This window comes from Sus scrofa, chromosome 10 (genome assembly GCF_000003025.6).
Source record: "Sus scrofa isolate TJ Tabasco breed Duroc chromosome 10, Sscrofa11.1, whole genome shotgun sequence".
Taxonomy (NCBI): Eukaryota; Metazoa; Chordata; class Mammalia; order Artiodactyla; family Suidae; genus Sus; species Sus scrofa.
In genome coordinates, this window is record NC_010452.4 from 22788898 (window position 1) to 22816336 (window position 27439).

General features: G+C 44.6%; 1 protein-coding gene across 5 annotated transcripts in view; it reads left to right on the forward strand.

The window, feature by feature from the left end:
• The window catches only part of NR5A2 (nuclear receptor subfamily 5 group A member 2), a 139041-nt gene that overhangs the window by 61033 nt on the left and 50569 nt on the right, over positions 1-27439 (forward strand). For all 5 annotated transcript variants that reach the window (XM_021064002.1, XM_021064001.1, NM_001267893.1 and 2 more), the window contains 2 exon segments: positions 17174-17293; positions 23547-23694. In XM_021064002.1, coding sequence (XP_020919661.1) covers positions 17174-17293; positions 23547-23694 — 268 coding nt within the window.

Consider the following 27439-nt stretch of genomic DNA (forward strand, 5'->3'; position numbering starts at 1 on the left):
CATATTCCTGGGCCCAGAATCCCAGTGTGCAAGTGTGTGTACACACATGCGCACGTGGAAGGCTTATCCATTTGCAGAAACTTTCTAGAACTTGTTATTCAAAGGATGGTCTGTTCCATTAGCCCTGGCCTCACGGATCAGCTTGTTAGACGTACAGAATCTGTTGAATCAGAACCTGCATTTGAACAAGATACCAGGTGAACAGTGGGTGTCTTGAAGTGTGAATAGCACAGACCCAGAACACAGCTGCATCTCGCAAGAGAGCAGGAAGGGAAGCCCTTAGTGGGGCTTCCTGCTGAGAGGGATCCAGCACTTTAGTGAAAAAAGACGAAAAGTGTGCTTCTTAAGGCTTCCAAAGCATGCATTTCTGCTATCTTATGCATCATTTCAAACAAAATATTACTAATTCTAGACTGTACGAAAGATGCGCATCATCTTTGAGGTCTGCCTGTGGGGTGCTTTATTTTTATTATTATTATTATTATTATTTGTCTTTTTGTCTTTTTAGGTCCGCACCCGTGGCATATGGAGGTTCCCAGGCTAGGGATCCAATCGGAGCTGTAGCCGCCAGCCTACACCACAGTCATAGCAACATGGGATCCGAGCCGTGTCTCAGACCTACACCACAGCTCGCGGCAATGCCGGATCCTTAACCCCCTGAGCGAGGCCAGGGATCAAACCCGCAACCTCGTGGTTCCTAGTCGGATTTGTTTCCACTGCACCACAACGGGAATGCCAGGGTGCTTTATTAAAAGCAAGCAGAGACTGAAGGTCCCCACTGCAGAATGTGGTTTGTGGTGGAGTCTAATTTGTGCCTCGGGGCAGAGGTCATGGAGAGGAGCTCGTTAATGTGCTCTCTGCGGGACCAGATCCATCTCCATACTTCACGTATTGATCTGAGAGTCATGGGCGCTGCCCTCCTTGAACCGATTGGCTCACGTGCGGCTGGAGATGGCCAGCATTCCCAGCCTGACCGCCCCAGCCCGAGTGCCACCCAGGGCAAAGGGGGATGTTTTAACCCCCGCATTGAAGTAGATTCCTTTTGGTTCCTAGGGACGACTCCTCAGTTAGGCGGGAAAAAAAGATTTTAAAAGAAATAGGTTGCTTTTCTACTCTAAGGAGTGTTGTTATTCTTCTGTAGTTTCTATAAATCACGTGTGCCCAGTGTAGAGATCAAATATCTTTGACCAGAGGCAGAGGGCTTGCTTAAAATGATGGCGCTGAGGTTCCCCAAACGTCTCCTTTCTTTATTGAAAACTACCTGCTCAGTGTGGACTTTAGGACCCAGGAGACACCCCAGGAGACACCCTGCCATTCCTGTGCACTTGCGATCCTTTAATTGCAGAAGCCCTAAGGAAGCAGCGGTTTGGTGAATCTAGCTCGTAAAACATTTACATGACCTTTGTGTGCTTCTTCCTGGAAGTAATGGGCCATGGGAATTCTAGAAGTGAGGTAGAAACAAGCCAACAAGCAAACATTTCCCATTAAAGAAAAAACAAATGTGTAGATTCCAGATTTAAACTAGACGGGAGCACAGGCAGGACCTTCTAACTCCCAGGCGTGGTTTCCAGGAGACATGCAGTCCGCCTTAACTCCATTGCACATGGTGACAAGCTTGTCAAGAAGTGTTCCCTGTTCACACCTGACCCCCTCCCAGCCCAGCACTGTCCTGCACAGCAAGGACCTTTATAGACGTCATTTCTCCTTGGCTCCATTCTGCCCATTTGCCAAGCAAATTTTGCTCTGAAAAAGAGACTCAAGCTTGAATCTGAGGCGAATAGACTTACGTCAGGTTTTTAGAAAATAGAATTGTGCCTCTTTCTTTGGGTGAGCATTTCTTTATTTTTGTTTAAATTTTATTGGAGTATAGTTGACTTATAATGCTGTGTTAGTTTCAGGTGTACAGCGAAGTGAATTGGTTGTATATATATACATATATACATTCTTTTTCAGATTCTTTTTTTAAAATTTGGTGTTTAGCTCAATGAATTTTATTATATGTATAGTTGTACAATGATCTTCACAACCCAGGTTACGGCATTTCCATCCCAAACCCCTAGCCCCATCCCTTCCCCCTCAACCTGTCTCCTTTAATTTTTCAAAGTCTGAGAGTCAGTATCTGTTCTACAAAGAAGTTATTGTATCCTTTTTTTTTCATTCCACATAAAAGTGATAGCATATATGTTTGTGCCTCACTGTCTAACTTCATTTAGCATAATAATCTCTAGGTTCATCCGTGTTGCTGCAAATGCCATATTTCATTCCTTTTTACGGCTGAGTAATATTCCCTTGTGTATATGTACCACATCTTCTTTATCCACTCTTTTGTCAATGGACACTTAGGCTGCTTCCATGTCTTGTGAATAGTGCTGCAGTGAACATTGGGGTACATGTATCTTTTCCAGTCATGTCTGGATAGATGTCCAGGAGTGGGACTTTTTCAGATTCTTTTCCATAAAAGTTATTACAGAATATCAAGTAGATTTCTCTGTGCTATACAGTGGGTCCTTGTCAGTTATCTATTTTATACATAGTAATGTGTATATGTTAATCTCAAACTCCAAATTTATTCCCCCACCCATATTTCCCCTTGGTAACCATAGATTCGATTTTGAAATCAGAGTCTGTTTGTCTTATAAATAAGTTCTTTTGTATCATTTTTAGTAGATTCCACATACAAATGATATCATATGATATTTGTCTTTTTTTGTCATATAGTATGATCATCTTGGGTCCCTCCATGTTGCTGCAAATGGCATTATTTCCTTTTTCATGGCTGAGTAGTATTCCACTGTGTACATGTACCACATCTTGTTTATCTATTCCTCTATCGATGCACATTTAAGTTATTCCATGTCTTGGCTGTTGTAAATAGTGCTGCAGTGAACAGTGAGGTGGATGGGGATTTCTAAAATTGACATCTGTGCACTACTACCTTGAATAGAACATAAATATAACAATTTTCCATGTGAAAAGTTGTCTCTTTAGACCCTTGTACGATTCCAGGTCTTAGGCTATACCTCTTCAGTTCCCTGCTTTGAGAAACAGGAGGCCACAAGAAGGAACAGTCTGCTCTGTCAGAGCACCTTTCAAGCAACTGGAATAATGTCCAGGTCCTCGGAATAATGTCCTGTTCCTCGGAAAGAGCAGGCAGTTGAGACCAGGTTAAGTCAGGGCCCAGGGAACTGGGATAAGACAGGGCTGCTTGGTTCAGTTCACCCTGGGCCCCTGGCAAAGTCCTGTGTTGGTGGATATCTTATAGGCATTCTAGCCCAGGAGTGAGTTATAATTACTTGATATCATCTAGATTCTGAATGGTAATTGAGAAAGATTTTTAAAATACTTTTCTGTCAAGAGAAAGCCCTACTGGGGAGTTCCCATTGTGGCTCAGTGGATTAAGAACCCTACATAGTGTCCATGAGGAAGCAGGTTTTATCATTGGGTAACTATATTTTTGTGTATTTCCAAGGGACCTTATTTCTCAAATCAACCTTCTTTGTTTGCATTTGAAATAGAGAAATTAAATTACCATTACTGGAGTTCCCGTTGTGGCTCAGTGGTTAAGGAATCCGACTAGGAACCATAAAGTTGTGGGTTCGATCCCTGGCCTTGCTCGGTGGGTTAAGGATCTGGTGTTGCCATGAGCTATGGTGTAGGTTGCAGACTATGCTTGGAAACCACATTGCAGTGGCTCTGATGTAGGCCAGCGGCTACAGCTCTGATTAGACCCCTAGCCTTGAACCTCCATATGCCACGGGAGCGGCCCAAGAAATGGCAAAAAAGACCAAAAAAATAAAATAATAAAATAAAATAAATTACCATTACTGTATTTCCCTGCAGGAAATAAATTGAGGTAATGTTATGTTAAAAAATAAACTTCTAGAGAAAAATCAAGAAAAAAATTTTTTTTCATTTTTAAACTGTATTGAAGTATAGTTGGTTTACAGTGTTTTGATTTCTGTTGTACAACAGAGTGATTCAGTTGTACATGTACACTCATCCATTCTTTTTCAGATTCTTTTCCATATAGGTCATCACAATATCAGGTAGAGTTCCCTGTGCTGTACAGAAACAGCTCTGTATTCTTGTATGATAAAGGCTTAGTGATAAAACCCTGGGCTAGGAGTTAGAAGGCCTGGATTGCCAGCCCATTTCTGGCCCCTGAGTAACCTTCTATAAATCACAGCCCACAAGGCCAGCGTTTCCTCTTCTGTAAAACGAAGTCATTAAACTAAAGGTGATTACTGGGTCCTTTCAGCACTGATCAAACAAAAATTTTTTTTTTGGTCTTTTCTAGGGCCGCACCCTCAGCATATGGAAGTTCCCAGGCTAGGGGTCGAATCGGAGCTACAGCTGCCAGCCTGCGCCACAGCCACAGCCACAGCGACTCGGGATCTGAGCTGCATCTGCGACCCACACCACAGCTCACGACAGCGCCGGATCCTTAACCCACTGAGTGAGGCCAGGGATCGAACCCACAACCTCATGGTTCCTAGTCGGATTTGTTAACCACTGAGCCACGAAGGGAACTCCCACAAATTATTTTTTCATTGAAGTATTGTTGATTTACAATGTTGTGTTAATTTCTGCTGTACGGTAAACTGATGCAGTTACACATACACTCTTCTTTTAATATTCTTTTCCATTATGGTTTTATCACAGAACATTGAATATAGTTCCCTGTGCGATACAGTAGGGCCTTGTTTATCCCCTCCATGTACAGTAGTTTGCATCTGCCAACCACAACCTCCCACTCCATCCCTCCTCCAACCCCTCCCCTTGGCAACCACAAGTCTGTTCTCTATGTCTGTTTCTGTTTTGAAGATAGGATCGCTTGTGCATATTTTAGATCCCACATATAAATGACATCATATGGTATTTGTCTTTCTCCTTCACTTACTTCACTTAGTATGAGAATCCCTAGTTCCATCCAGGTTTCTGCAAATGGCATTATTTTGTCCTTTTAAGGCTGAGTAGTATTCCGTTGTGTATATGTACCACATCTTTTTTTTTTTTTTTTTTTTTTTTTTGCCTTTTCTAGGGCCACTCCCGAGGCACGGGGAGGTTCCCAGGCTAGGGGTCGAATCAGAGCTGAAGCCACAGCAACGCGGGATCCGAGCTGCATCTGCGACATACACCACAGCTCATGGCAACGCCGGATCCTTAACCCACTGAGCGAGGCCAGGGATGAACCCACAACCTCATGTTTCCTAGTCGGATTTGTTAACCACTGAGCCATGACGGGAACTCCCTGTACCACATCTTCTTAATCCATTCATCTGTCGATGGACCTTTAGGCTGTTTCCATGTCTTGGCTATTGTGAATAGTGATGCTATGAACATTAGGGTGCATGTATCTTTTTGAATTAGAGTTTTGTCCAGATAGATGCCCAAGAGTGGGATTGCTGGATCATATCATGTCTATCCTTAGTTTTTAGAGGATCCTCCGTGCTATTCTCCATAGTTGGCCACACCGACTCACATTCCTGCCAACAGTGTAGGAGGGGTTGATCAAGCAAACATTAATTCGGCAGAGGAAAAGTGGTCTGGTTTACTCAGAAATAATCACCCCGCACTTTGGGGCTGAACCCTTGACCTGGAGTTGCCACCGCTTCAGTGAACCTATTTCTGGGCACCTGTTCACATACCCTCAGCACTGCGGCCTTAGAGAGTGTTCAGTTGTGCGAAGGGAGCAGGTCCTCTGGCGTCACTGGGGAGCTGGGTGGAGGGATTCTCCCAGGAGCCTTTGCGCCCAGCGAATTCCCATCACTGAGCCGTCCTGAGGGACCTCTCCTTTGCCTCTGCCCTCATTTCATTGTATTTTTGGTGAGTGACATCCAGCCACTCGGGTTTTTCCTCCTTTCTTTGGCCAACAGCCTGGCCAAAAAGGACCCAAGGACATGCTAGCCTCGAAAAACTTTTTTTTCCTGGCTTTGAAACACAGTCTACACAGGAGGAAGCTGCGTTAAGTCTGTAGGGGAGTCACAGAGCTTCCTTTGTTCTCCCTGCTGTCCCAAGGACCCTAGCCGTGGCTCCCCCTTGCATGGGGTGTGGGGCAGCCGAAACCTTCCCTAATTCATCACCGTTGTTCTGACAACAGGACTGCTGCATACCTGGAATTCTGTGGCTGGTGTCGAGATTGTCTTTAAAAGCAGTGTCTGGAGAATGAAGCTTACAAACCTCACCTCGGTACCCTATTCTGAAAATGACAATCATATTCACAGATGCTTTCTGGCCATTCCAGCCAGGCTTTATCCTCATGGCTGGAAGATCCAGAGCCTGATCCAATGTGTGAGGAGCGTCGCCTTATTTGTACACGTAGGAGATTTCTAAACCAGAGGACAGGGAACAGGCGGAGGTCATAAATGAAATAGTACTTCGCAGAAGAAAGCAATGGAAAATATTTCACACTCATCTGCCTTGAACTAGTTATTTTCTCCTTCATCAGCCTTTTCATCACCTGAACTTTTTTCCTTTGTGCTTCATTTAGCACCTCTTATATTTTACCTGCCTTTATTTGGATTCAGATTTTCCTACCATTCCTAGGGTGTCGGCTGTGTGCCAGCCACCGAACTGGGCACATGTGTATTTATCTCATTTAACAAAAGCAATAGCTGTGAGAGCAGCTGGGGTTTAAGAAATTGGGATTCTGGAGTTCCCATCATGGCTCAGCGGAAACGAATCTGACTAGCATCCATGAGGACGCAGGTTCGATTCCTGGACTTGCTTAGTGGATTAAGGATCCAGCATTGCCATGAGCTGTGGTGTAGGTCAAGGATGCGGCTTGGATCTGGTGTCGCTGTGGCTGTGATGTAGGCTGGCAGCTACAGCTCCGATTCGACCCCTAGCCTGGGAACCTCCATGTGCCATGGGTGCAGCCCTAAAAAAAAACAAAAAAAGAAGTTTGAAATCTTTGCCCAAATTCCATGGGAGGGTGCTGGTCTAGGAACCCAGGATTCTGAGCTATAAAGCCCATGAATTTCCTTGATCGTGTCTAATGGTCCTGAACTATGCAATCAACGAAGGGGCATAAGATGTGTACCTTCTCTCTGTAATTTCTGGATGATCTCTGTTCATCTTTGGAAAACAGACCACTGTGTTCTAGGACCAGCTTTTCTCAGCCCCTCTTCACATTGCACCGGCTTTAGGAGAACACTCGCAGAAGCTCAGTGTGGTGGCTACAGAGCCAATGTCATCTAGAGTCATCTAGAGTCCTCCTGTGAAATAACGAGAGAAGTTTCTCTCAGGAGTCCAGTACCCCAAGAAGCTCGTTCGAAAGTCACATATCCACCAGTTATGTTAGCAGTGGTGCTTTGGTGACAAGGACCCCAACTGGGGTCCTTTGCCAGCTACTGAAATAGCCCTTATGGAGCTGGTTTGGGGGACTCATGCTGTTCTTGGCTTCAGCTTATATTCCTACCTTTATCTCCGTTTCTTTCATTATTATATGTACATACAAACTGCTTCAAAAATTTTAAGGACGAAAAAGAAATTTTTTAAGGTCATTGCATTATATATGTGTATATATTATATATACACATATTATATATGTATACTATATTGTGTGTATATGTGTGTGGGTGTGTATATTACATATGCATATATAATATATGTAATATATACATGTGTATTGTATATAATAGATACATATAATACATGTTTACACATGTCATATATAATATATACATATAGTATGTATGTATGCATATGTATTATATATCAGATACATAATATATATTATACATATGTACTTTATATGTAATATATACATATAATATATATACATGTGCATTGTATATGTATATACATATAATATGTATGGTACATATGTATATTATATGTGTGTGTATATATAAAATACGTGTGGTTATATACATAATATATACACATACACCTACACATATTTATTTTCTAATCACTGGCTCCATGGAGTCGAACACGTTCTGTGCTGCCTTGTGAACTAATTCTTTTGCATGGATGTTTGTCTAGTTCATTTGTAAGTACTTCGAGCCTAAGACCAGGCCTTATTTCATTCAAGTCTCAGCGAACCCCAGCCCCAATGTGTGTTGTTTGATTGATTGTTCATTGGGAAATGTCCCTAAATGTCCCTAATCTGACGCGATGAATGACCCCTGTCTTAACCAGGGCCTTGTACACACCATCCTTTTTAACAGTCTGGGGGTGGGTTGGCCATGAACTTCCTCGACCAGCTAGCTCTCATCTTTTAGACTTTGTGAAAGACTGCAGCCTCATGGAAGAATTGTCCGGCTCCTTGAATTGCCCCGTCAAAGCCATTCTTGGGGAAGGATAGACACAGCTCACCTTCCACCAGTGGCAGAAGCCCCCTTTTTTCCCCATCTCTTTGCACAAGAACATGCTTTTTTCTTTTCCTTTTTTTTTGGCCATACCTGCAGCATATAGAAGTCCTGGGCCAGGAATAGAATACTAGCCACAGCTGCAGCAACACTGCATCCTTAACCTGCTGCACCACAGCAGAATTCCCACATGAACACGCTTTGACTGAAGCAGTGGAATGTGGTTGGTTCCATAAGCCTCTTGACCTTCCAGCCCTCACCTCGGTCAGATCACGAGAGTCCTCTGTGGCTACCTGCACACTGGAACAGAAAACACGACCAGGACCGCTGTGTGCAAGCTCTCATTCGACCCCGCAAATACGGGGAACCTACTGGTCGCTTATAGTACATTGACATTTCAGCAAGAAACTTTTTGAACCTTGGATAGGAGGAAGAGTAAAATCGGGGCGAAAATGTCTCTTTACTTTGACGAATTCTGAGAACGTGGCTACAGTTGTTCTCAAGGAAATTGGCTCGGTTCCATTTTGTCATCTAGTGATGACATATATCAACAGGGATGTGTCAGGTTTACATGCGCTTGTCTTTTTCCTCCAAATCTCCAAGGTGCCTCTCACCTAGGTAGGTATCTGATGTGCCTAGAAGCGAGAAAACTTGACATTGAATGTCTGGCATTGGTACATCCTTAAATGAAGGACTGCTGACTTCAGCATCCCTGGGAACTAAGGCATACCGGGTGTTGAATGTTTTGGATAAATGAGACTTAACCTTTGGAAGCGTCAGCCTTGGAAGGGGATGTAGCGATTTTTGATGGGAAGCCTCTAACACAAGTCACGTGACTCCCCCACTTCCAAGGCGAGGGTTCCTGAAACATGTGCTGACGACTCATGATGGTCGTAGGCTGTTGGACCCTGGGGTGCAAGGTGGTCCCCTTAGGGGGTCCTGACAGCTCTGATGCCTCGCTGCCCCTGGATTGAAGGTTCAAGAAGTAGAGAGAGGGCCAGTCTGCTTTATCCTCTGCCCTCTTTCTCTGTGGCAGCCAGCAGGTGCATTCCCAGCCACAGTCCTCCTCATCCTGGGGGCTGGGCTGAGGGGTCCCCGTCTCCCCGGAGGTTGAGGATGTGGGCTGTGGGACACAGGACACTGCTCACTGCCTGTTCTCCCATCCCAGTTAGGGAGCTCTGGTTTGGGCGTGGTCTTCAATGGGAAATGCGGGAAAGGCAGAAGAGGTATGTGTCCAGTTGAACAGCATCGCTGGAAACAGAGTGTTCTAGTGACTGTGTGTGTGATGCATTGCAACAAGATGAGAAGCACGTGGACTTTCAGGGGTCCTAGATCCCTCGGACCCTAGGTCTGGACCTTGATGGGAGGGAGTTGGTGGGAATGAGGACACAGCATGAGGCAGAGCCAGGCGGTCCAGCCCCTCTGCCTTCTGCTTCCTCACCTGCAAGAGAGTTTCCATCCCAGGGGAGGGAAAAATCCTCCGTTGCTCCACTAGAAAAATGGAGAAAAGGGCCGGAGAAGCTGAGCGCCCTGGCTAAGTGTTGACAGATGGGTCTTTGTGCTACGAAATAAGAAACAACAGCCGAGCAGTGAGAAAGTTCGCTGGACGCTGGGGCTTGTGTTGCTGCCGTGGCGAGGGTTCGATCCCTGGCCCCAGCACACACAAAACAAGAAAGTACATCTCTGAGCAGGGAAGAACTTGGGGCCATAAATCTATTAAGGTTGTAGCCATTGACAGGGGAATTTTACTGGCTGTTATTGCTCTCGTACAGTATTGTTTTTAGTGCTTGTTTAATCATTGTTAATGTGAAATCATTTTTTTCTTGGACTTTGTAGCAGTTGATTATAGAAGGTAGCAGATAAGACTTTATAAAAACAGTCAGGATTAAAGCAGTTGTGTGTCCGTCTTGCCCAAGGCAAGTTTTCATTAAGAGTGGCCGAGTTGATCTTGATTTGTTTTGTTTTGATTTTCTTCCCCTGCTTCTGAATACACCTTCATGAAAATGTCATCATTGTCACAGAAGGAAATATAAGGAAAGGGAAGCCCACCTTGAGGGATTTCCCCCCCCCCCACTGCTTGGGGCCAGAAAGGAAAGAAAACAAATGAAATAATAGCTGGATGTTATTTGTAATGATTCTGAAGAATCTTCACTTTTTTTTTTTTTTTTTAGTATTTCAAGTATATTTCTTTTTGCTTTCATGATTTTTATTTTTTCCTTTGTAGTTGATTTACAGTGTTCTGTCAATTTCTACTGCACAGCAAAGTGAGCCAGTTTTATATATATATATATTCTTTTTCTCACATTATTCTCCATCACATGTTATTGTTTAAATATTATATTCTAAGAGTTGTTCTAGCAGGAGCTACTGGGAAAGAAAAGAGTTTATTAAATGATTCTCCAGTGTTAAGATCCTGAATTGTTAAATCCTTCTCAGAAGCTTCTCTTACCCCTTGGGGGCCTCCCCAAAGAGAAGCCCCCCAGGTTTTAGTGCACATGGGATGATCCTAACAGATGACATTTCTGTCTTCTCTCCTTGGGATGTGCTTTGATGAAAGGCAAGGATTGTGTCCTGATCAACTCTCTTTTCCCCTTCTTCTTCTTCTTTTTTTTTTTTTGCTTTTTAGGGCTGCACCTGCAACACATGATGGTTCCCAGGCTAGGAGTCTAATGGGAGCTACAGCTGCCAGCCTACGTCACAGACACAGCAACGCCAGATCTGAGAGAGATTGAGCCACGTTTGTGACCTACACCCTACACCACAGCTCACAGCAATGCCTGATCCCCAGCCCACGGAGCAAGTCCAGGGATCGAAACCACAACCTCATTGTTCCTCATCAGATTCATTTCCGATGCTCCGCCACGGGAACTCCTTCCTCCAGCTTCTAAAACAAGGCCTGGCTCACCCCAGAGGTACCCATCAGAATTTAGAAATGGGTTCAGGTCCACTTGGAACCACCAACCCATGTCAGTAGAATGTTTTCCCAAAACCATCTTTCTTAAAGCCTAACCGCAGTGATTTTCGATGTGGATTTTTCGCACATCCCTGCCAGAGGGAACGTGCAACCCAGGTCAGTTGCAGGATGAAGAAGAAATAAAAGGGAGTTTGCAATGTCAGCTGTGGGCTTGAGAAAGATCTCACACTTCTCTTCTAATTGTTTGCCAGATGCACTGTTCTTATGAGAAAGTCCACGTTTCTAATGATTAACGTTCTGAGTGGTGGGAAGGTGTGTTGGTAACAATACGAGGCCTGTGTTCCTTCGCACGCTCATCTATAACATCAGTGTGAATCGTTTCTCTGATGAGTAACCAGGTCTCTGAGATAAGCCCTTTCTTTTATTACAGCTGATAACACAGAATTGTACAAGGGGGGATGGCTAACTAGCGAGAGGTCTGGCTATGTCATGGAAATTACCCTCCACTGGTCCCCACCTGGGCTCCGAAAATGCCACCCTAAATTGTCAACACTATGAACACCCAGGGAACTGACTCAAAAGTCATAGATGCTTTTGCTCCTTCTCTCTCCACCCCCACTGCTCCATCAGCTGCACCTCTTTTCTTTTCTTTTTTTTTTTTTTTTGTCTTTTTGCCATTTCTTGGGCCGCTCCCTCGGCATATGGAGGTTCCCAGGCTAGGGGTTGAATCGGAGCTGTAGCCACAGGCCTACGCCAGAACCACAGCAACGCGGGATCCGAGCCGCGTCTGCAACCTACACCACAGCTCACGGCAACGCCAGATCCTTAACCCACTGAGCAAGGCCAGGGATCGAACCTGTAACCTCATAGTTCCTAGTCGGATTCGTTAACCACTGCGCCACGACAGGAACTCCTGTACCTCTTTTCTAAAGAGGTGATCTTCAGATTTGCCTATATCAGAGTTTCCGTCGTGGCTCAGTGGAACCAAATCTGACTAGCATCCATGAGGCTGCAGGTTGGATCCCTGGCATTGCTCAGTGGGTTAAGGATCCGGTGTGGCTGTGAGCTGTGGTGTAGGTCACACATGCGGCTTGGATACTGAGTTGCTGTGACTGTGGCGTAGGCCAGCAGCTACAGCTCCGATTTGACCCTGAGCCTGGGAACCTCCATATGCCCAAGGGTGTGGCCCTAAAAAGCAAAAAAGGGGGGGGCACAATTGTCAACATCTCTTATCTGGAGATAAGGACCAAGTGCGTCATCATATTTGTCTTGTCCTTTTATTCTTTGATTCATAGAACGGCATAAAAACCATGTCACCCAAAGCCCCGTGAAGCTGCCTACTCACCCATTTCAAGATAACGTAAAATATCACATAATCAATTATGGAAATATGGAAATGGAATGTCAGCCTGGAAAACCTCCTCAGAGAGTCTTACCACAAGGAATCAATTGCTGGGGGTTGGGGGGGGAATGACAATCACTCGAGAAGCCTTTACGAAGTCCGGCTGTGAGTCCAGACCTGCCTGCCCATGTGGGGAGGGTCCTCTTGGATTCATGTCCACGTGAAGGTGGTCCTTCCTTCCACAAACACGAGGCAGGGGGACATCGCTCTTGATGTTGGGGGCCAGGGGCCAGAGACACAGGCCAAAATCAGGCACCTGCTGGAGGGAAGGTTGTACGGTCAGTGAGGTTCCTTCATTTGACAGGTGTTTCTACTGGGCTGCTGGGCCTGTAGGAGGGGCTCCTTCCAGGCTGGCTGCCTCCAGGCAGCCAGGGAGGGACTGGGGGTTTGGGACTGACACATGCAACCTGAGGTGTGTGGAATGTCTGGCCAACAGGCACCTGCCATGTAGCCCAGGGGCCCGCTCCCCAGTGTTCTGTAATGATCCATATGGGAAAAGACTCTGAAAGAGAATGGATGTGTGTACGTATAACTGAATCACTTTGTGCTACAGCAGAAATGATCGCAGCCTTGTACATCAAGTCTACTTCCATAAAACTTAAAAAAAAAAAAAAAAAACAAGCACTTAGAGTACTTGGCGAATATCAGGAGATGATAACAGCAAAGGGTGGCAAGAACAGCACAAAAGACAAAGCCAAAAATGAAGTGCTAATTTCGGGAAATAGACATGCTCAATTTCACCTATCCCTGCAGATTCTGAAGCAGCAGAGGAACCAGGAAAGAGGCACATTTTCAAAGCCTCTCCATCTCCTTACTGCCTCTGGATGCAGACAGAGGTGGGGGAAGAAAATCCAGCCCTGCCCTGGTTCCTAGGCCATTGGTCCCCCCACACACACACTGCATCCACCCACCCACACACAGACACAGACACACACGCACACGCACACGTGCTTGCGCAGTGAGGAATAAGCATGAAATTGACACATTCTATTCTTTTTCTGAGCACAACACAAAATAAATATGTCCTTATTTGGAAGGGTATCCTCAATATCAGAAAAGAGAAGAAAGCCAGGGAAATGAGTTTTTTCCTTTATTGCTGTTATTTTTTAAATTGAAAGTGAGATTCTTATCTTACAACCTAAACACCCTTTTTTTTTTTTTTTTTTTTCTGAGCTCACCGGAGGCATATGGAGGTTCCCAGGCTGGGAGGTTGAATCGGAGCCACAGCCACAGCAACACGGGATGCGAGCAGCATCTGTGACCTACACCACAGCTCACGTCAACGCTGGATCCTTAACCCACTGAGTGAGACCAGGGATCGAACCTGTGTCCTTGTGGATCCTAGTCGGATTTCCACTGAGCCACGACAGGAACTCCCTCTCCCTAAGTCTTTAACCACACTTGAGGAGGCTGTATTCCCCGGTGATTCACACCCTCTATATGTGTCTGGGGAGGCCATCCCAAAGCCTACTTTTTAGGCTTCCCTGCAAAGGATGCTAAATGAGCAACCAACACTTTCCCTCACAGAAGAAAACATGCAAGGGAACTGAATTGCCATCCTAGACTGCCCACTTGGAAGCATATGGGCTGGAATGGGGTGAAATCAATCCAGGAGAACCACATCCAGCTGGTTCTGAAGGCGCCCCGAGCACCTCAAAGGAAATCCACTGTGTGCAAGGGTGTGGAAGTTGCTGGGACATGTGGCCGCAGCTCCTAGTGTGAGCAGAGAGCATCCAGGCGAGTCTCATCAGCTGCTGCCCACAGCCTGACGTATAAGACCACACAAGCCTGGACTCTGTCCTCTGAAGAAGGATGTGAGTTCCTATTCCTACCACCCCCTATGCAGTGCTGGTGTGCATGCCCCCCAGTGAGAGCAGCTTTACAAGATAGGGACTGACTGCATCTGCATTGTTCCCCTTTTGGCACGTAACGCTCAACACACGAATGGCTCGTAACCTCTCTACAGAATCAATGGAGTTCCTTTGGTCAGAACAGACTTTCTGGTTCAGGTGATTTTTTTTTTTTTTTTTTTTTTAATTTTAGGGCCATGCCCAGAGTCTATGGAGGTTCCCAGGCTAGGGGTCGAATCGGAGCTGTAGCGGTCAGCCTACGCCACAGCCACAGCAACACGGGATCCTTAACCCACTGAGCGAGGCCAGGGATTGAACTTGCAGCCTCTTGGTTCCTGATCAGATTCATTTCCACTGCTCCATGATGGGAACTCCTGGTTCAGGTGGTTTCTGATGGAGATGTTTGAGGATGATGTTTCCTGATCACAGAGCCTGATCGCAGTTCTTCAGTTGCCTTTTTGCCTCTCAACAGGATCAGTGGGGGCTTAACTGGGAGCCTTCTGCTTAGTGTTTCTTCATTTGTGTATTGTTTGACCCTTGACTCATTCCATCTCCACAGTGAGAACTGCTTCATGTATTTTGGGTTGAGAAAATAAGGCGTAGAGAGCTAAGTAGCTTGGCCAAGCTCTCCTTGCTAGAGCTCAACTTAAATCCTTGCTTTAATCTAAGGGCAGTGCTGTCTTGACCACATTCACGGTATCCTGGACCCCTGGAAACATTCAACCCTAAGTTCGTATCACTGCTAACGTGTGAGTGGAAGTTTCCTAAGAATCACCCAAACCCCTGAAATCTCATTGAATATCTGCTTAAAAATGAAATTGTTGAAAGCAAGTTAAATTAATTCAGTTTAGAAAATTCTAGCACCTTTTTTTCTTTTTTAAAAAAAATCAAGTTTAGTTGATTTTTTTTCTCTTTTTTATTACTCAATGAATTTATTACATTTATAGTTTTACAATGATCATCGCAAGGTTTAGTTGATTTATGATAGTATGTTAACTTCAGGTGTACAACAAAGTGATTCGGTTATATATTTTTCAGATTATTTTCCATTAGAGGTTATTACAAGATATTGAATATTGTTCCCTGTGCTGTACAGTAAATCTTTGTTGCTCATCTATTCTATATGTGTTAATTCTTACTATCTCTCTATCCTACTCCTGTTTCCTTTTTGGTACCTGTGTCTGGGAGTCTGGCACCTCTTGATGTATTTTGGAGACGCCATGGAGCTTGAGAGAGAGAAAGAGAATCCTTTAGGTGTACCAGTTAATAGGTCTCTGAGACCTATTTTCTCATCTCTAAAAAATTTTTTTTTGTTGCTCCCAGGGCCAGGGATCGAACCCATGCCACAGCTGCAACCTAAGCCACAGCAGTGACAATGCCAGATCCTTAACCTGCTGAGCCACCAGGGAACTCCCATTTCATCTGTCAATTGAATAAAATAATGCCAATTCCGCTAACTCCAAAGACAGGTTCTCTGAAATGAACCTAAAACAATGTGCCAGAGCTCTTTCAAACAGTTACATCAAACTGTCAGGAGTTATTTTTATAAATATATTCAGGCATGGCCACCCTGTTTAGGCAGCCAAGGTCTTTGGCTGGTACATCCTGTCTTTGGCTGGTACATAGTAGAAAATGAAGAGAAACCGTTGCAAATAGCGATGGAAATGGAGTGACCTGCCCTCCACCCTTGACCTTGGATCAAGCCTGTACCTGAAATAAGTGTGTGACCCTTGTTGGAGAATGTGGTCCTCTGGGATCAGATGCTCATGGGGACGCAGCCCCCTTCACTTCGCTCCTCACAGCAGCCCTATGAGGGACGTCCTGTTCTCCACCCACTTTCAGATACGGAAACTGAAGTATAGGGAGTTTGTAGGAACATGGTCCAACCATAAAGCAGGTGCAGGTGAACATCAAGACGAGGGCAGCACTGATGACCAATGACAGCCCTGGGCCTCCTCCTCCACTCATTGGGGCTGTTGCTCTGTTGCCTTTTACAGAGTTTAGGGGCTTGCTAAGAGCCGTATCCTATTTCAACTTTGGCTCTTTGGGGTCATCCTAATGGGGTCCACTGAGGACTGTCTAAGGCGTCTGCACCTCCCACAAGCAAATGCTAATAGATCTACTGTTAGGAAGACCCATCTAATACGTATCTTCTCCTAGAAGCTCATTGATTATAAATACTAGGCTTTGGAGTTCTCGTTGTGAATCAGTAGTTAACGAATCTGACTAGGAACCATGAGGTTTCGGGTTCGATCCCTGCCCTTGCTCAGTGGGTTAAGGATCCAGCGTTGCCATGAGCTGTGGTGTAGGTCACAGACGCAGCTCGGATCCCGCGTTGCTGTGGCTGTGGTGTAGGCCAGTGGCTACAGCTCCGATTGGACCCCTAGCCTGGGAACCTCCATATGCCGCGGGAGGGGCTCAAGAAATGGCAAAAAGATGCACAATAAATAAATAAATAAATAAATAAATACTCAGCTTAAATATTTACATGTGACCTAAAAAGCATTTGTCCAGATGAAAAGGATGATTTTCAGGCAGCATCGACAATGTATATTCCAAGCATCTGGGCTTTGCTGACCATCGGCCGTCCTTCCTTTTCTTAAAGCGAGTTCCCTTGTGTAGCACATTATGCAGAACATAAAAAAACTGGTGCGTAAGAGTGTCCCTTTTTTTTTCTATTTTTCTCTTACAGGTCGATGACCAGATGAAGCTGCTTCAGAACTGCTGGAGTGAGCTCTTAATTCTCGACCACATTTACCGACAAGTGGTACATGGAAAGGAAGGGTCCATCTTCCTGGTTACTGGGCAACAAGTGAGTATAAAAAAAACAAACAGACAAAAAAGTGTCTTTTTATTAAGCGTGTTCGAGATGGCAGGAATTTAACTAGGTCAGAAGCACTTTTGCGCTTTGAAAGGGAGATTGGCTGCAAATAATTTAGAAAAGCTGCCTTGGTGTGTGCTCTCTGTTGCAGCTCTGATGATTACGGTTAGACTTGTAAAAGCCAGTTGTAATCACAAGCAGCCTACCGCCTCCAGCCTGTGGCGATTGAAAGTTGTGCTCTGAAGGGTCAAAACAATTGCTAAATCAACATTAATGATGAGTACCAAGAGCTTTTTCCTCAAGCTTCTACGTGAATCTACCACACTTGCTCATCAGCCATTGAAAAAAAAAAAAAACAAAAAAAACAAAAAAAAAAACCTTAGAAATTGTGGCGTCCTCGCTAGTTTGGAATCGTATTGGTGGAAGAGACTGAGTCAAGTATATTAATCTCAAAGAGTTCCCGCTGGGGCACACTGGGTTAAGGACCTGGCATCACTGCAGCTGCGGCATAGGCCGCAACTGCAGATTCAGTCCCTGGCTGGGAACTTCCAAATGCCGCAGGTGCCAAAAAAGAGGGGGAAAAAATCATGTATAATCTCAATATTTGGCCTAGAGGCCAGCAAGTGTGAAGGGACTGCAGCGTTCTTTTTTGAGAGCCAGGCATTATGAAAGAAAAGGTGGAAAGAGGAAATTACGGTTCAGTCCTACTCCTTTCTGAATAGATGGTCAACGGTCTTTATCAAGCATCCTGCAGTGTCCCAGCCACTCTTCTGGCCCTTATGGAGGGAGAAGCTGACAATAATCAATAATCCTAATAAATGTTAGCGCTCAAAATGCTATTGAATTTAAAAAAAAAAAAGGAGCTGCCATGTTAAGATACATCAATGTACCTTCCCGGTGGCATTCCCTGGTGGTGCCTCGGGTTAAGGATCCTGAGTTGTCACTGCTGGGGCGCAGGTTCAATCCCTCATCCGGGGAACTTCTACGTGCCATGGGCACAGGCAAAAAACAAACAAACAAACAAAAATTACATCCCTGGGTGTTGCAGTGTGAGTAGAACTGATTGGTTTCACCTTATGGAGAAGGTGACATTTGAGCAAAGATCTGAAGGAAGAGAGACCCTTGACCTTCTGGACCCCTGCAGGGAGAGGAAAGGCTGCTTAATCGACCTAATTCCAACGTTACAGGATTTGGGCATGCCCCTCCCCGCTTTTATAACTGATGTGTTATTAAAATGAATGCTCAGAACACGGGGACCCCTTGAGTCTGTTGGGCAGTTCCAGGTGTGTGTTCAGCGGCATGTCAGTAGCCAGGACTCAGGCACCGCAAAACCTTTCACGTCCAGTCATACAAGTTTATGTGCTGTGAAACCCCAGCAGTGCGTATTCAGAAATGCAAGGCTGTATGATAAATAAACCGCATTTTCCCAATGAATCAAAGGCAGGCACTATTTCAGAGTTTGTGCAGATTGGATCCATTTGGCCAGCTCCCTCACTGCCTATCCCTGCTTCCTGCATGGCTCAGGAGAAGGGCTTTCTAGAGGAGGAAAGCTAGCCTCCAGGGGCGTGACTTCCCAGTCTCTTGAATTTTTGTTGCGCAGTTGTCATCCTGTGACCCAGGCCTTTGGTAACAGTGTACCCATTGCTAGCATCTAATCACACACAGCCTGCCTCCCAACCCCCTCCCTCCGTGCCCCACCAGGAGCTGCATTAGAAGAACCAGACTCAGCCGGCAAATTAATTTGATTTCATCCTTCTGAGTTCCAGAAATCAAATGGGTTTGTGCCGTTCTTTCTCAGAGCACTTCCATTCCCGCTCTTTAGAAATCCTTATTTCATGTTTCATTTTGCCTTAAGTGCCGCCCCTGGGTAAAGGTAATTACCATGTAAGAAGTAGAAAAAGTGCATTTCTTTCTCTGATGTTTCCAAACCCGGAGCGGTCAAGGAGCCAATGGCGTTTCTGGTGTTTAAGATCAATTATCGCTACTTTGTGTTTCGCCTTTTCAATGGAATTTTGCTTAACCTTTAACGTGAGCTACTATGTTTTAATTCTGTTGTTTCATGGCTCCCATAAGTGTACATTAAATCATCTCGTTGAGCAAAAGGAAATAATGCTTATGAGTAAGGTTAAGCATTTTGCCAAATCAGTTCTGTATGGGTAACGTCTTATCATAAAATTCATTTCGACCCAGTATTTTAAAAATACACACACACAAGACTAGAGCTGTATGTATAACTATAAAATAACAATGGAGAATTTTGAAGTGGCATCACTTTTAGTATTTGCATATTGTTGCTAATTAACAGCCGCTGCAACATTATCCTAAGGGAAAACAGGTCTACTGGCAACTTATTCATTATCTTCTATTATTGTGCATCATATTAAGAAGACAGGCATCTTACAACACACAAGTCATCAAAAATTTCCGCTGTTAGAACTGAAAGCAATTTAGCTCAAACTGTTGCTCCCTTCATGATGAGTGAAATTTATCCAAAGGGGACAACAGCTTATAGTATTTCTTCAATATCTCCCTTGAATTTAATGGCACAAAGATTACACGTAAGCGAGCGATAAATTAATTTTACTAAGTACATAAAAGACAAGGCCAGCTGCTCCCGAAATGAGCGCAAACCCTGCATTCAACAATGAAAATATAATTATGTTTGTAATAAAACGTAAGGAAGTTGCAAATCAGGGTACCGTCTCAGGAATAAATCTCCAGTCCTCCTTCAGAGCCGTGCAATTTGATAAATTATGCTTGAAGGAAATGTGAAATGTGATCAGAGCCCCCATTTCATAAGCATGTTTGAGCTTTCAAATTAGCATGTAAATAAATGTAGAACTGCAACACTGCTGGTTTGCCAACTGATTTCCTGGAGTCCATCCCACTAAAGGTCTCGCTAAATAGGGCTCCTGTGAAACCATTTCAGGTCCATTATAAGTGATCGGGGTATGTTTTCAAGCATCACCTTCTAACAGTTGGACTTACTACATACCTGCTCGAACTCCACCCACAGCAAATTCTAATTAACCCATCTTCCCACAAATTCACGACTTAGATTCCTTTCCGTGACAACGTAGTTCCATTTGCAACTACGACGTTTTAGTATCTGAACTCAGTGACCTGCATACCTGTTAGAACCCCACACAGAGTCACATCGAATTAACCCCATCTTACAAATTAAAACATCAGTTAATACCAACATATGCATGGCTTGTTTGATACACCTCCCTGGCTTAGGGCTTCCCTGGTGATGTTGCTTAAAATGTGCGAAGTACCTGCCAAGCTACAGAGATGGTGCTTTCAGCAATTGGAATTGACCCTAAGCTTAAGTTGGTAGTATTGTCCCAACGGCTGTTATTTTCTTGATCTTAGTGGCATGCGTGACACCTTGCTAGCATCCAGCTTCACTGCCTCAGTGACGGATAGGGGCAGAAAGGGGCGGGGCCTTCCCCAGGCTCCGCCCACATCTCCTCCTGTCTTCTCCTGCTTTCCTCAGCTTCTGGCCCCTGTTTGCCATTGGTCCGGTGGGATTTGTATTGTTATGACGCAGAGTGGTTTAGACCGTGTCCAGTTTCTAAGGCATGCAGAGCTCAGCCACCCTTTTTAAGTAAGAAGAACTTCTTGGAGTAGAAAGGTGTCCTGGAAGGGAGCCTCTGCAGCGACGGTGGAGACCTCCTTGGTGCTGGCGGAGCGACGCTGCAGGAATGGTAGAGACCTAACCCGTCCCAGGGCAACATCCGCTTGTCCTCTCTGCTTCAGTCCCAGGGTTCAGGCTCCCTGTGTGCTGCAGCTGCCCATCACAGAAAGCACAGGAGCGCTTAGAACAGTTGGTGTTTGAATTTAGTGGGTAGATGCCAGCACCTGGACCAGGCAGGTAGGACAGCGCCGTGCTGGTGCAGGGGGAACCCCACCCCCACCCCGCCCACCCAGAACACACCGCACCGGACTGGGACTTTTTCATGCATAGTTGACTCTATGGAAACTGATTGACACCTTTGGGGGTCATCTTTCCACTGACTCATAATTTTTCTCACTCTCGAAAAAGGTTTCTGTATACCCAGTATTCTCTAGTTAAAGCTGAAAATTCAACTCATCATATTTACACAATAAAAAAAAAATCTATTCTGCCTTGTTTTTAATTGCAAATTCTCCTCGAGGGACTAGTTCTCCTGCTTCGGAGGCAGTCCCTGTGCCTTCTAGAGAAGCAAGTGCAGTCAATTATGGTAATGAAATGTCAATAAATATAAAAATTTAATACAGTCTGCTCCGGGTGAGTGGCAGATGAGGACTTGCCTCCCAGACAAATTTGCTGCTGCTGCAAATATTAAATGCACCTAAAAGAGTATCTGGTTGCCTGAGAGCTCGCCAGTAAAAAAAAAAGGATGGAAGCGCCAGGTACCAATTGGGCTTTCCCATTATGCTGTAATTGCAGCTGCAAAGCCAGTGCCACCATTGACAGCCATCCAACATCTTAACTTATTACCAGTTGGACTTTTTGGTGTCCTTGTGAATAATCTAAGATTGTTACATTGTAGCAGCTTTTTCTTCTTAATGCAGAAGGAAATAACCCTCTTTTGTTTTGCTTTCCAAATCAAGAAATGATTCTTCTCTCAATAAATTGTTGCTGTCTTTGGAGAGAAATGGCTTAATAATCATATGAAAATAGTTAGTCATTGTAGCTTTTTAGGAAGCAGCAAACCAAAGCATGATCCAAATATCATTCTTTCATCCTCCATAAGCATGTAATCTTGAATGACCATTCCTTTAAAATGTGGTCTCTTAGGAGTTCCCGTCGTGGCGCAGTGGTTAACGAATCCGACTAGGAACCATGAGGTTGCAGGTTCGATCCCTGGCCTCGATCAGTGGGTTAAGGATCCAGCATTGCCTTGAGCTGTGGTGTAGGTCGCAGACGCCGCTCGGATCCCGCGTTCCTGTGGCTCTGGTGTAGGCCGGCAGCTACAGCTCAATTAGACCCCTAGCCTGGGGACCACCATATGCCGTGGGAGTGGCCCTAGAAAAGGCAAAAAAAAAAAAAAAAAAAAAAAAAAGACCAAAAAAATGTAGTCTCTTAATAAAATAAAAAACAGAAGTACATCTCTGCCTTGGCTTGCCTCATTAATTAACATCGAGTGCCCTTAGACTGCTGCCCTGGATTCACTTTTTATGGGCAGTGTATTTTTCTTTAAACTTCTTCATGAATTAACCGTATTTTCCAAGGTAATGTCCCTTCACAATAGGGAAAAAGATAAAGATATCTATATGTACAGTTGAAGTAGTCAAGGCCTGCTTCCTACCAAGCGTCTCCAAATGATTAGATTTAATCATGGAGTTCCCACTGTGGTGCAGTGGGTTATGGATGTGGCGTTGTCTCTGTGGTAGCTCAGATTGCTGCTGAGGCATAGGTTCCATCCCCGGCCCAGAGAGGTGGGTTAAGGCTCCAGTGTTGCTGCCGCTGTGGGGTAGGTCACAACTGTGGTTCAGATTCAGTCCCTGGCCCAGGAATTTCCATATGCCATGGGCACAGCCATAAAAAAAGATGATTAGACTTATCAGAATGATTGTAATACATAGGAGTTCCCTGGTGTTTAGTGGTTAGGACTCAGAGCTATCACTGTTGCAGCCTGGGTTCAATCCCTGGTCTGGGAACTGAGATCCCACACCAAGCCACTGCACACCATGGCCAAAAAGAAAAGAAAGAAAAAGAATGATTATGGTATGGTTTGTAATAATAGCATGGCTCACCAACTGTTTTCATGGGGAAAGTCTCTTGAGCTATAAATACATTGCAACCTGATTTTATCCACAGTGCTTAAAAGTTTCAAGGGAAATATATAGATATGTGTATATGTGTGTATGTATGTGTCTCTATCTGTATAATTAAGTAAATCATAATATGTAATATGAAATGTCCACTTCTGGTAGCCACTAAACTGGTTCTTTTTTTAAAATGTTTTTGATTTTTTTCCCTATTATAGTTGATTTACAATGTTCTGTCAATTCCTGCTATATAGCAACATGACCCAGTCATGCATATATAAATATTATTTTTCTCACATTATCCTCCATCCTGTTCCATCACAAATGACTGGATATAGTTCCCCGTGCTATACAGCAGGCTCTCATTGCTTATCCACTCCAAATGCAATAGTTTATATCTACTAACCCCAAACTCCCAGTCCATCCCTCTCTCTCCCCTTCCTCCTGGGCCACCACGAGTCTTAAAAACTCATTCTTGTTGCAGGTGGACTATTCCATCATAGCATCGCAAGCGGGGACCACACTCAACAACCTCATGAGTCACGCGCAGGAGTTGGTGGCAAAGCTTCGTTCTCTGCAGTTTGATCAACGAGAGTTTGTGTGTCTGAAATTCTTGGTGCTCTTCAGTTTAGGTAAGGAATCCTTTTCTCACAAAGATGACTAAATGGCACCAACCTCCGAGTGTCTGAAAGTCCTTCCCAGATTTTGTTCCACCAAGCAAATGCCTTTCCTTGCTAAGCATCCCCCAACTCAATTACGTCTTCCTGGGTGTGTTCCTGCCCAAGCCAGAGCTCTGCCGTGGCTTGGATGGGGTGTGGGCCAGGAGGGACGAGCCTGGGGTCCTGTGTGTTCGTCCCCGATGGCCGTAACGGGATGGAAAGCTGTGACGGAAGCTGGAAAAACGCATGGTGTCACCCGCTGCCTACCTTTCTGCTGTTGGTCCCTTCTCTGTGCCTTTTGTTTCTGCCTGCGAGCTACTGCTGTTTTTGTTCTTGCAAAATATGGATAGTCATTAAAAAAACGCGCTTCTGAAATCTCTATCAGGAGTAACTAGAGGATGTTTATAACCAGATGCCCCGCTCTGCAAACATAAATGATGATGGTGATCAGGGGAAAAGATGCTTCTTTAGGAAAGCTTTGGAGAAGAATGATACCCAAGCAAGACAGATTAGCTACATCAAGGTTCCCAGGGAGTCAGCTGAGAAAAATCACCACTGCTTGGAATAAAAAAAGGATTAAGGAGATGGATTTTTATTGACTTCAAAGGCACAGATTTTTCTGCCGGTCCCGTATTTGATTTCTGCATTCTGTTGGCTTCATAAAGCCAACTTAAATAAACTTTTTGCCAAGTCCGTTTCTTCCTTATTGGCAGATAGCTGAGGGAGGCCACTTCCCTTGAATGAAAAAAAAAAAAATGCAGAAATCTGATTTACCAACATATGTTTTTTCTTTAGTCTTCAGTTGTAAGATAGCAGTGAATTCATATCCTGAGGAATAAAACAATAAAACATATTGCGAAGTAAAACAGATGTGTCCACACTCCAGATTTGGTCCTTTCGTGTGAAAATGCTTCTTGACAGCACAGCACAACTGTTGCTAATAAAGCGAGAGTTTGAAGTAATAGAACCAGAGTTAATTTTTCACATGTCATCAACATTGAAGAGAAAAGGAATATTTTCATATTTTGGAAAATGTGATAAATATAGCCAAAAGAAATGTTCCTGAAAATCTAAAAAGACACCAGAATTTCATAGATGTAGTGTTCAAAGATTTACCATGCCAGGCCTGGATGCCCTGTGGTTTCTGTATTCACCACAATAAATAGGAAAGTTCTATTCAACTAAATCTCTATCTTTTACCCAAGAACAGGGTTTTTTTGTTTAAGAAAAAAAAAAAAAAAAAGAAAGGGAGAGGAAGATAACATAAGCCTACATGCTGTAATGTCACAAATTATTCTGGTTTATGGCAAACTCTTAGTCTTTTCAACTATAGTACATTTGAACGGTAATTAAATGAAAAACGTGGTAATGTATGTGCAAGAAGACTTACGGCATCTCGGTGATAAAATATTTAAAGAGCGTCATCTCAGTTCAATGGTATTTTAAATGAGCTGAATAGCCGCATTTCATTTGAAGATGGAGAGATTAACCATGAGCCATGTTTAGTTTTCATCACTTTTATCTTTCCTGCATCATTTTTCAAAATTGTTCTGTTCCCTGCCAAATACGCTGGAGGTGGGGGGGGGGTGGTTTCTGAAGTGCTCGCAACATTCGAACCTCTCAGATTATCCTTCCAAACAACTGGGCCCTGTGTTTCCTGGCACGTCTGCCACACAGAATTCTCATCTGATGAGTGCAGTGACTCCAGTTCTTGGACACCAGGAAAAACTAGTGGACTGTCCCTTAAAACTATGCCTGTCTTGAAATTCCCATCGTGGCGCAGTGGACATGACTCCAACTAGGAACCATGAGGTTGCGGGTTCGATCCCTGGCCTCACTCAGTGGGTTAAGGATCCGGCGTTTCTGTGAGTTGTGGTGTAGGCTGGAGATAAAGCTCAGATCTGGCGTTGCTGTGGCTGTGGTGTAGACCAGCGGCTACAGCTCCGATTCGACCCCTAGCCTAGGAACCTCCGTATGCCGCGGGCGCGATCCTAGAAAAGACAAAAAACAAAACTATGCCTGTCTTTTGTGGAAGAGAGGAAAGCCTGGCTTTCTGATCCGAGGAAAATCAAGTTTGGCCACGAGTTTCTTTTTAAAGAAGCAGGAATAAAGCAATTGGCAGTAAAATTCGAGTAGTTTCCAATTGGCAAATGGGAGACGTTCCTCCCCTCTAGAAACGATAAATAATCTAGCTTGAGGGGCAGCTTAATTGGCCTAAGTGCATAATTAACCTGTAGGTATCCAGGCCACCTCCGGAAGCCCATTTTATCCGGGGTGGGAGTGATCGTCACAGGGCCTCCCTTGAAAGCTGAACCCGTGCGCTTTGTCCCAAACCCTCATGAGCCTTTGCCACTGAATCTAAAACCCACTGTGTTCCAATCCCAGCCCAGCCTTGGACCTCTGTGATCCTGGGAAAGGAGGCTCCTGTGAGCTGATCAGAGACCAGGGGCTGGGTGGAGAGAGGCTCTTGGTGAGAGATGGAAGCAGGGTTTTTCAGAGAGATGCCCACACAGGAACAGCAGCCCCACCCACAAGGACGGCTTGTGCAAAAGCAAGAGGGTAAGATGAGTCCAGGAACGATTCAGAGATCAGTGTGGCTGGAGGGAACCCATGGCTGTGGCTGGTGAGGCTGGTCCTGGAAGGCATCAGAGACCCTCAACAGAGATGGAGCACTTACTGCGAGCAGACACTGGGATATGGGGGTGGGGGGCAGTAGGGGCCACCATCTTCATTCCACAAAAATAATCGGGATGTATAGGGGTGAGGTATGTGATGAAATGCTATCTGCCTTCGTGGTAGCGACACAGAAAGCATTCAGAGTAGCTTTAATTCATGGAGACACTCATGGCGACACAAGTGAGATGGGATGTGGACACGGTACAGGGCGCAGACCAGGGATGTGACAAGGTCGGGAGGAGACATCTCTGGCTCCTGGATGCTTGAACCAGAATAGGAAACTTCCCGGGAGCAGTAGCTGATTCGTTGAGCTCCAAAACAACCCACCTTCCTCCCAAAAGGCATCCTTTTCTGAAGCTGAGTCCTGACTTCATGGGAAGCTAATGACAGGACTAAAGAGAAAACACAGTTGGCCAACATTCTTCCAGTCTGCTCTCTGATTTTATTTCCTCCTCAAACTGTATCCATGAGTAGACATCAGTTGGTTAAGTTGGGTGAAAAAAAAAAAAAAAAAGAAAGAAAGAAAAGTAAAAAAGACCCATCTCTCTGGATAGTTTTCTCTGTGTGATATAATCAATTCTAGAGGCCGAGTCTCTGCTGGTTGTCATGTTTTCTTCAAATTCTGTTAAATTATCTTTTTTTTTTTTCTCACCTAACAATAAGATAACATAATTTGCGCCCGTGGAGATAATTCTAAGTTGGTCCATTTAAAATTGATGACGCATGAGAGGCTGAAATAAAAGTTTTGTATATTTATTGGTTTGCACTCACACCTTTTCAAAAGGAATTAAAGTGACCGACGAGATTTGCTGTCACCAACTGATGCAGAAATAACTCTCGTGGAGGAAGAGGTGTGTGGGACCACAATCGCCAACAGTGTCATGGGCGCTTGCATTCCAAAGGCCAGGCGAACTCCCATGAACCGCGTCTCCTGAAAACAAATGCAAAACAGTGGCTTCCTGAATATGTCATTACACGTGCAAGCCCATCAGGAATATGAATGTGGCTTAAGTGCTCAGAGCAGCAAGTGACCAGAATGTAC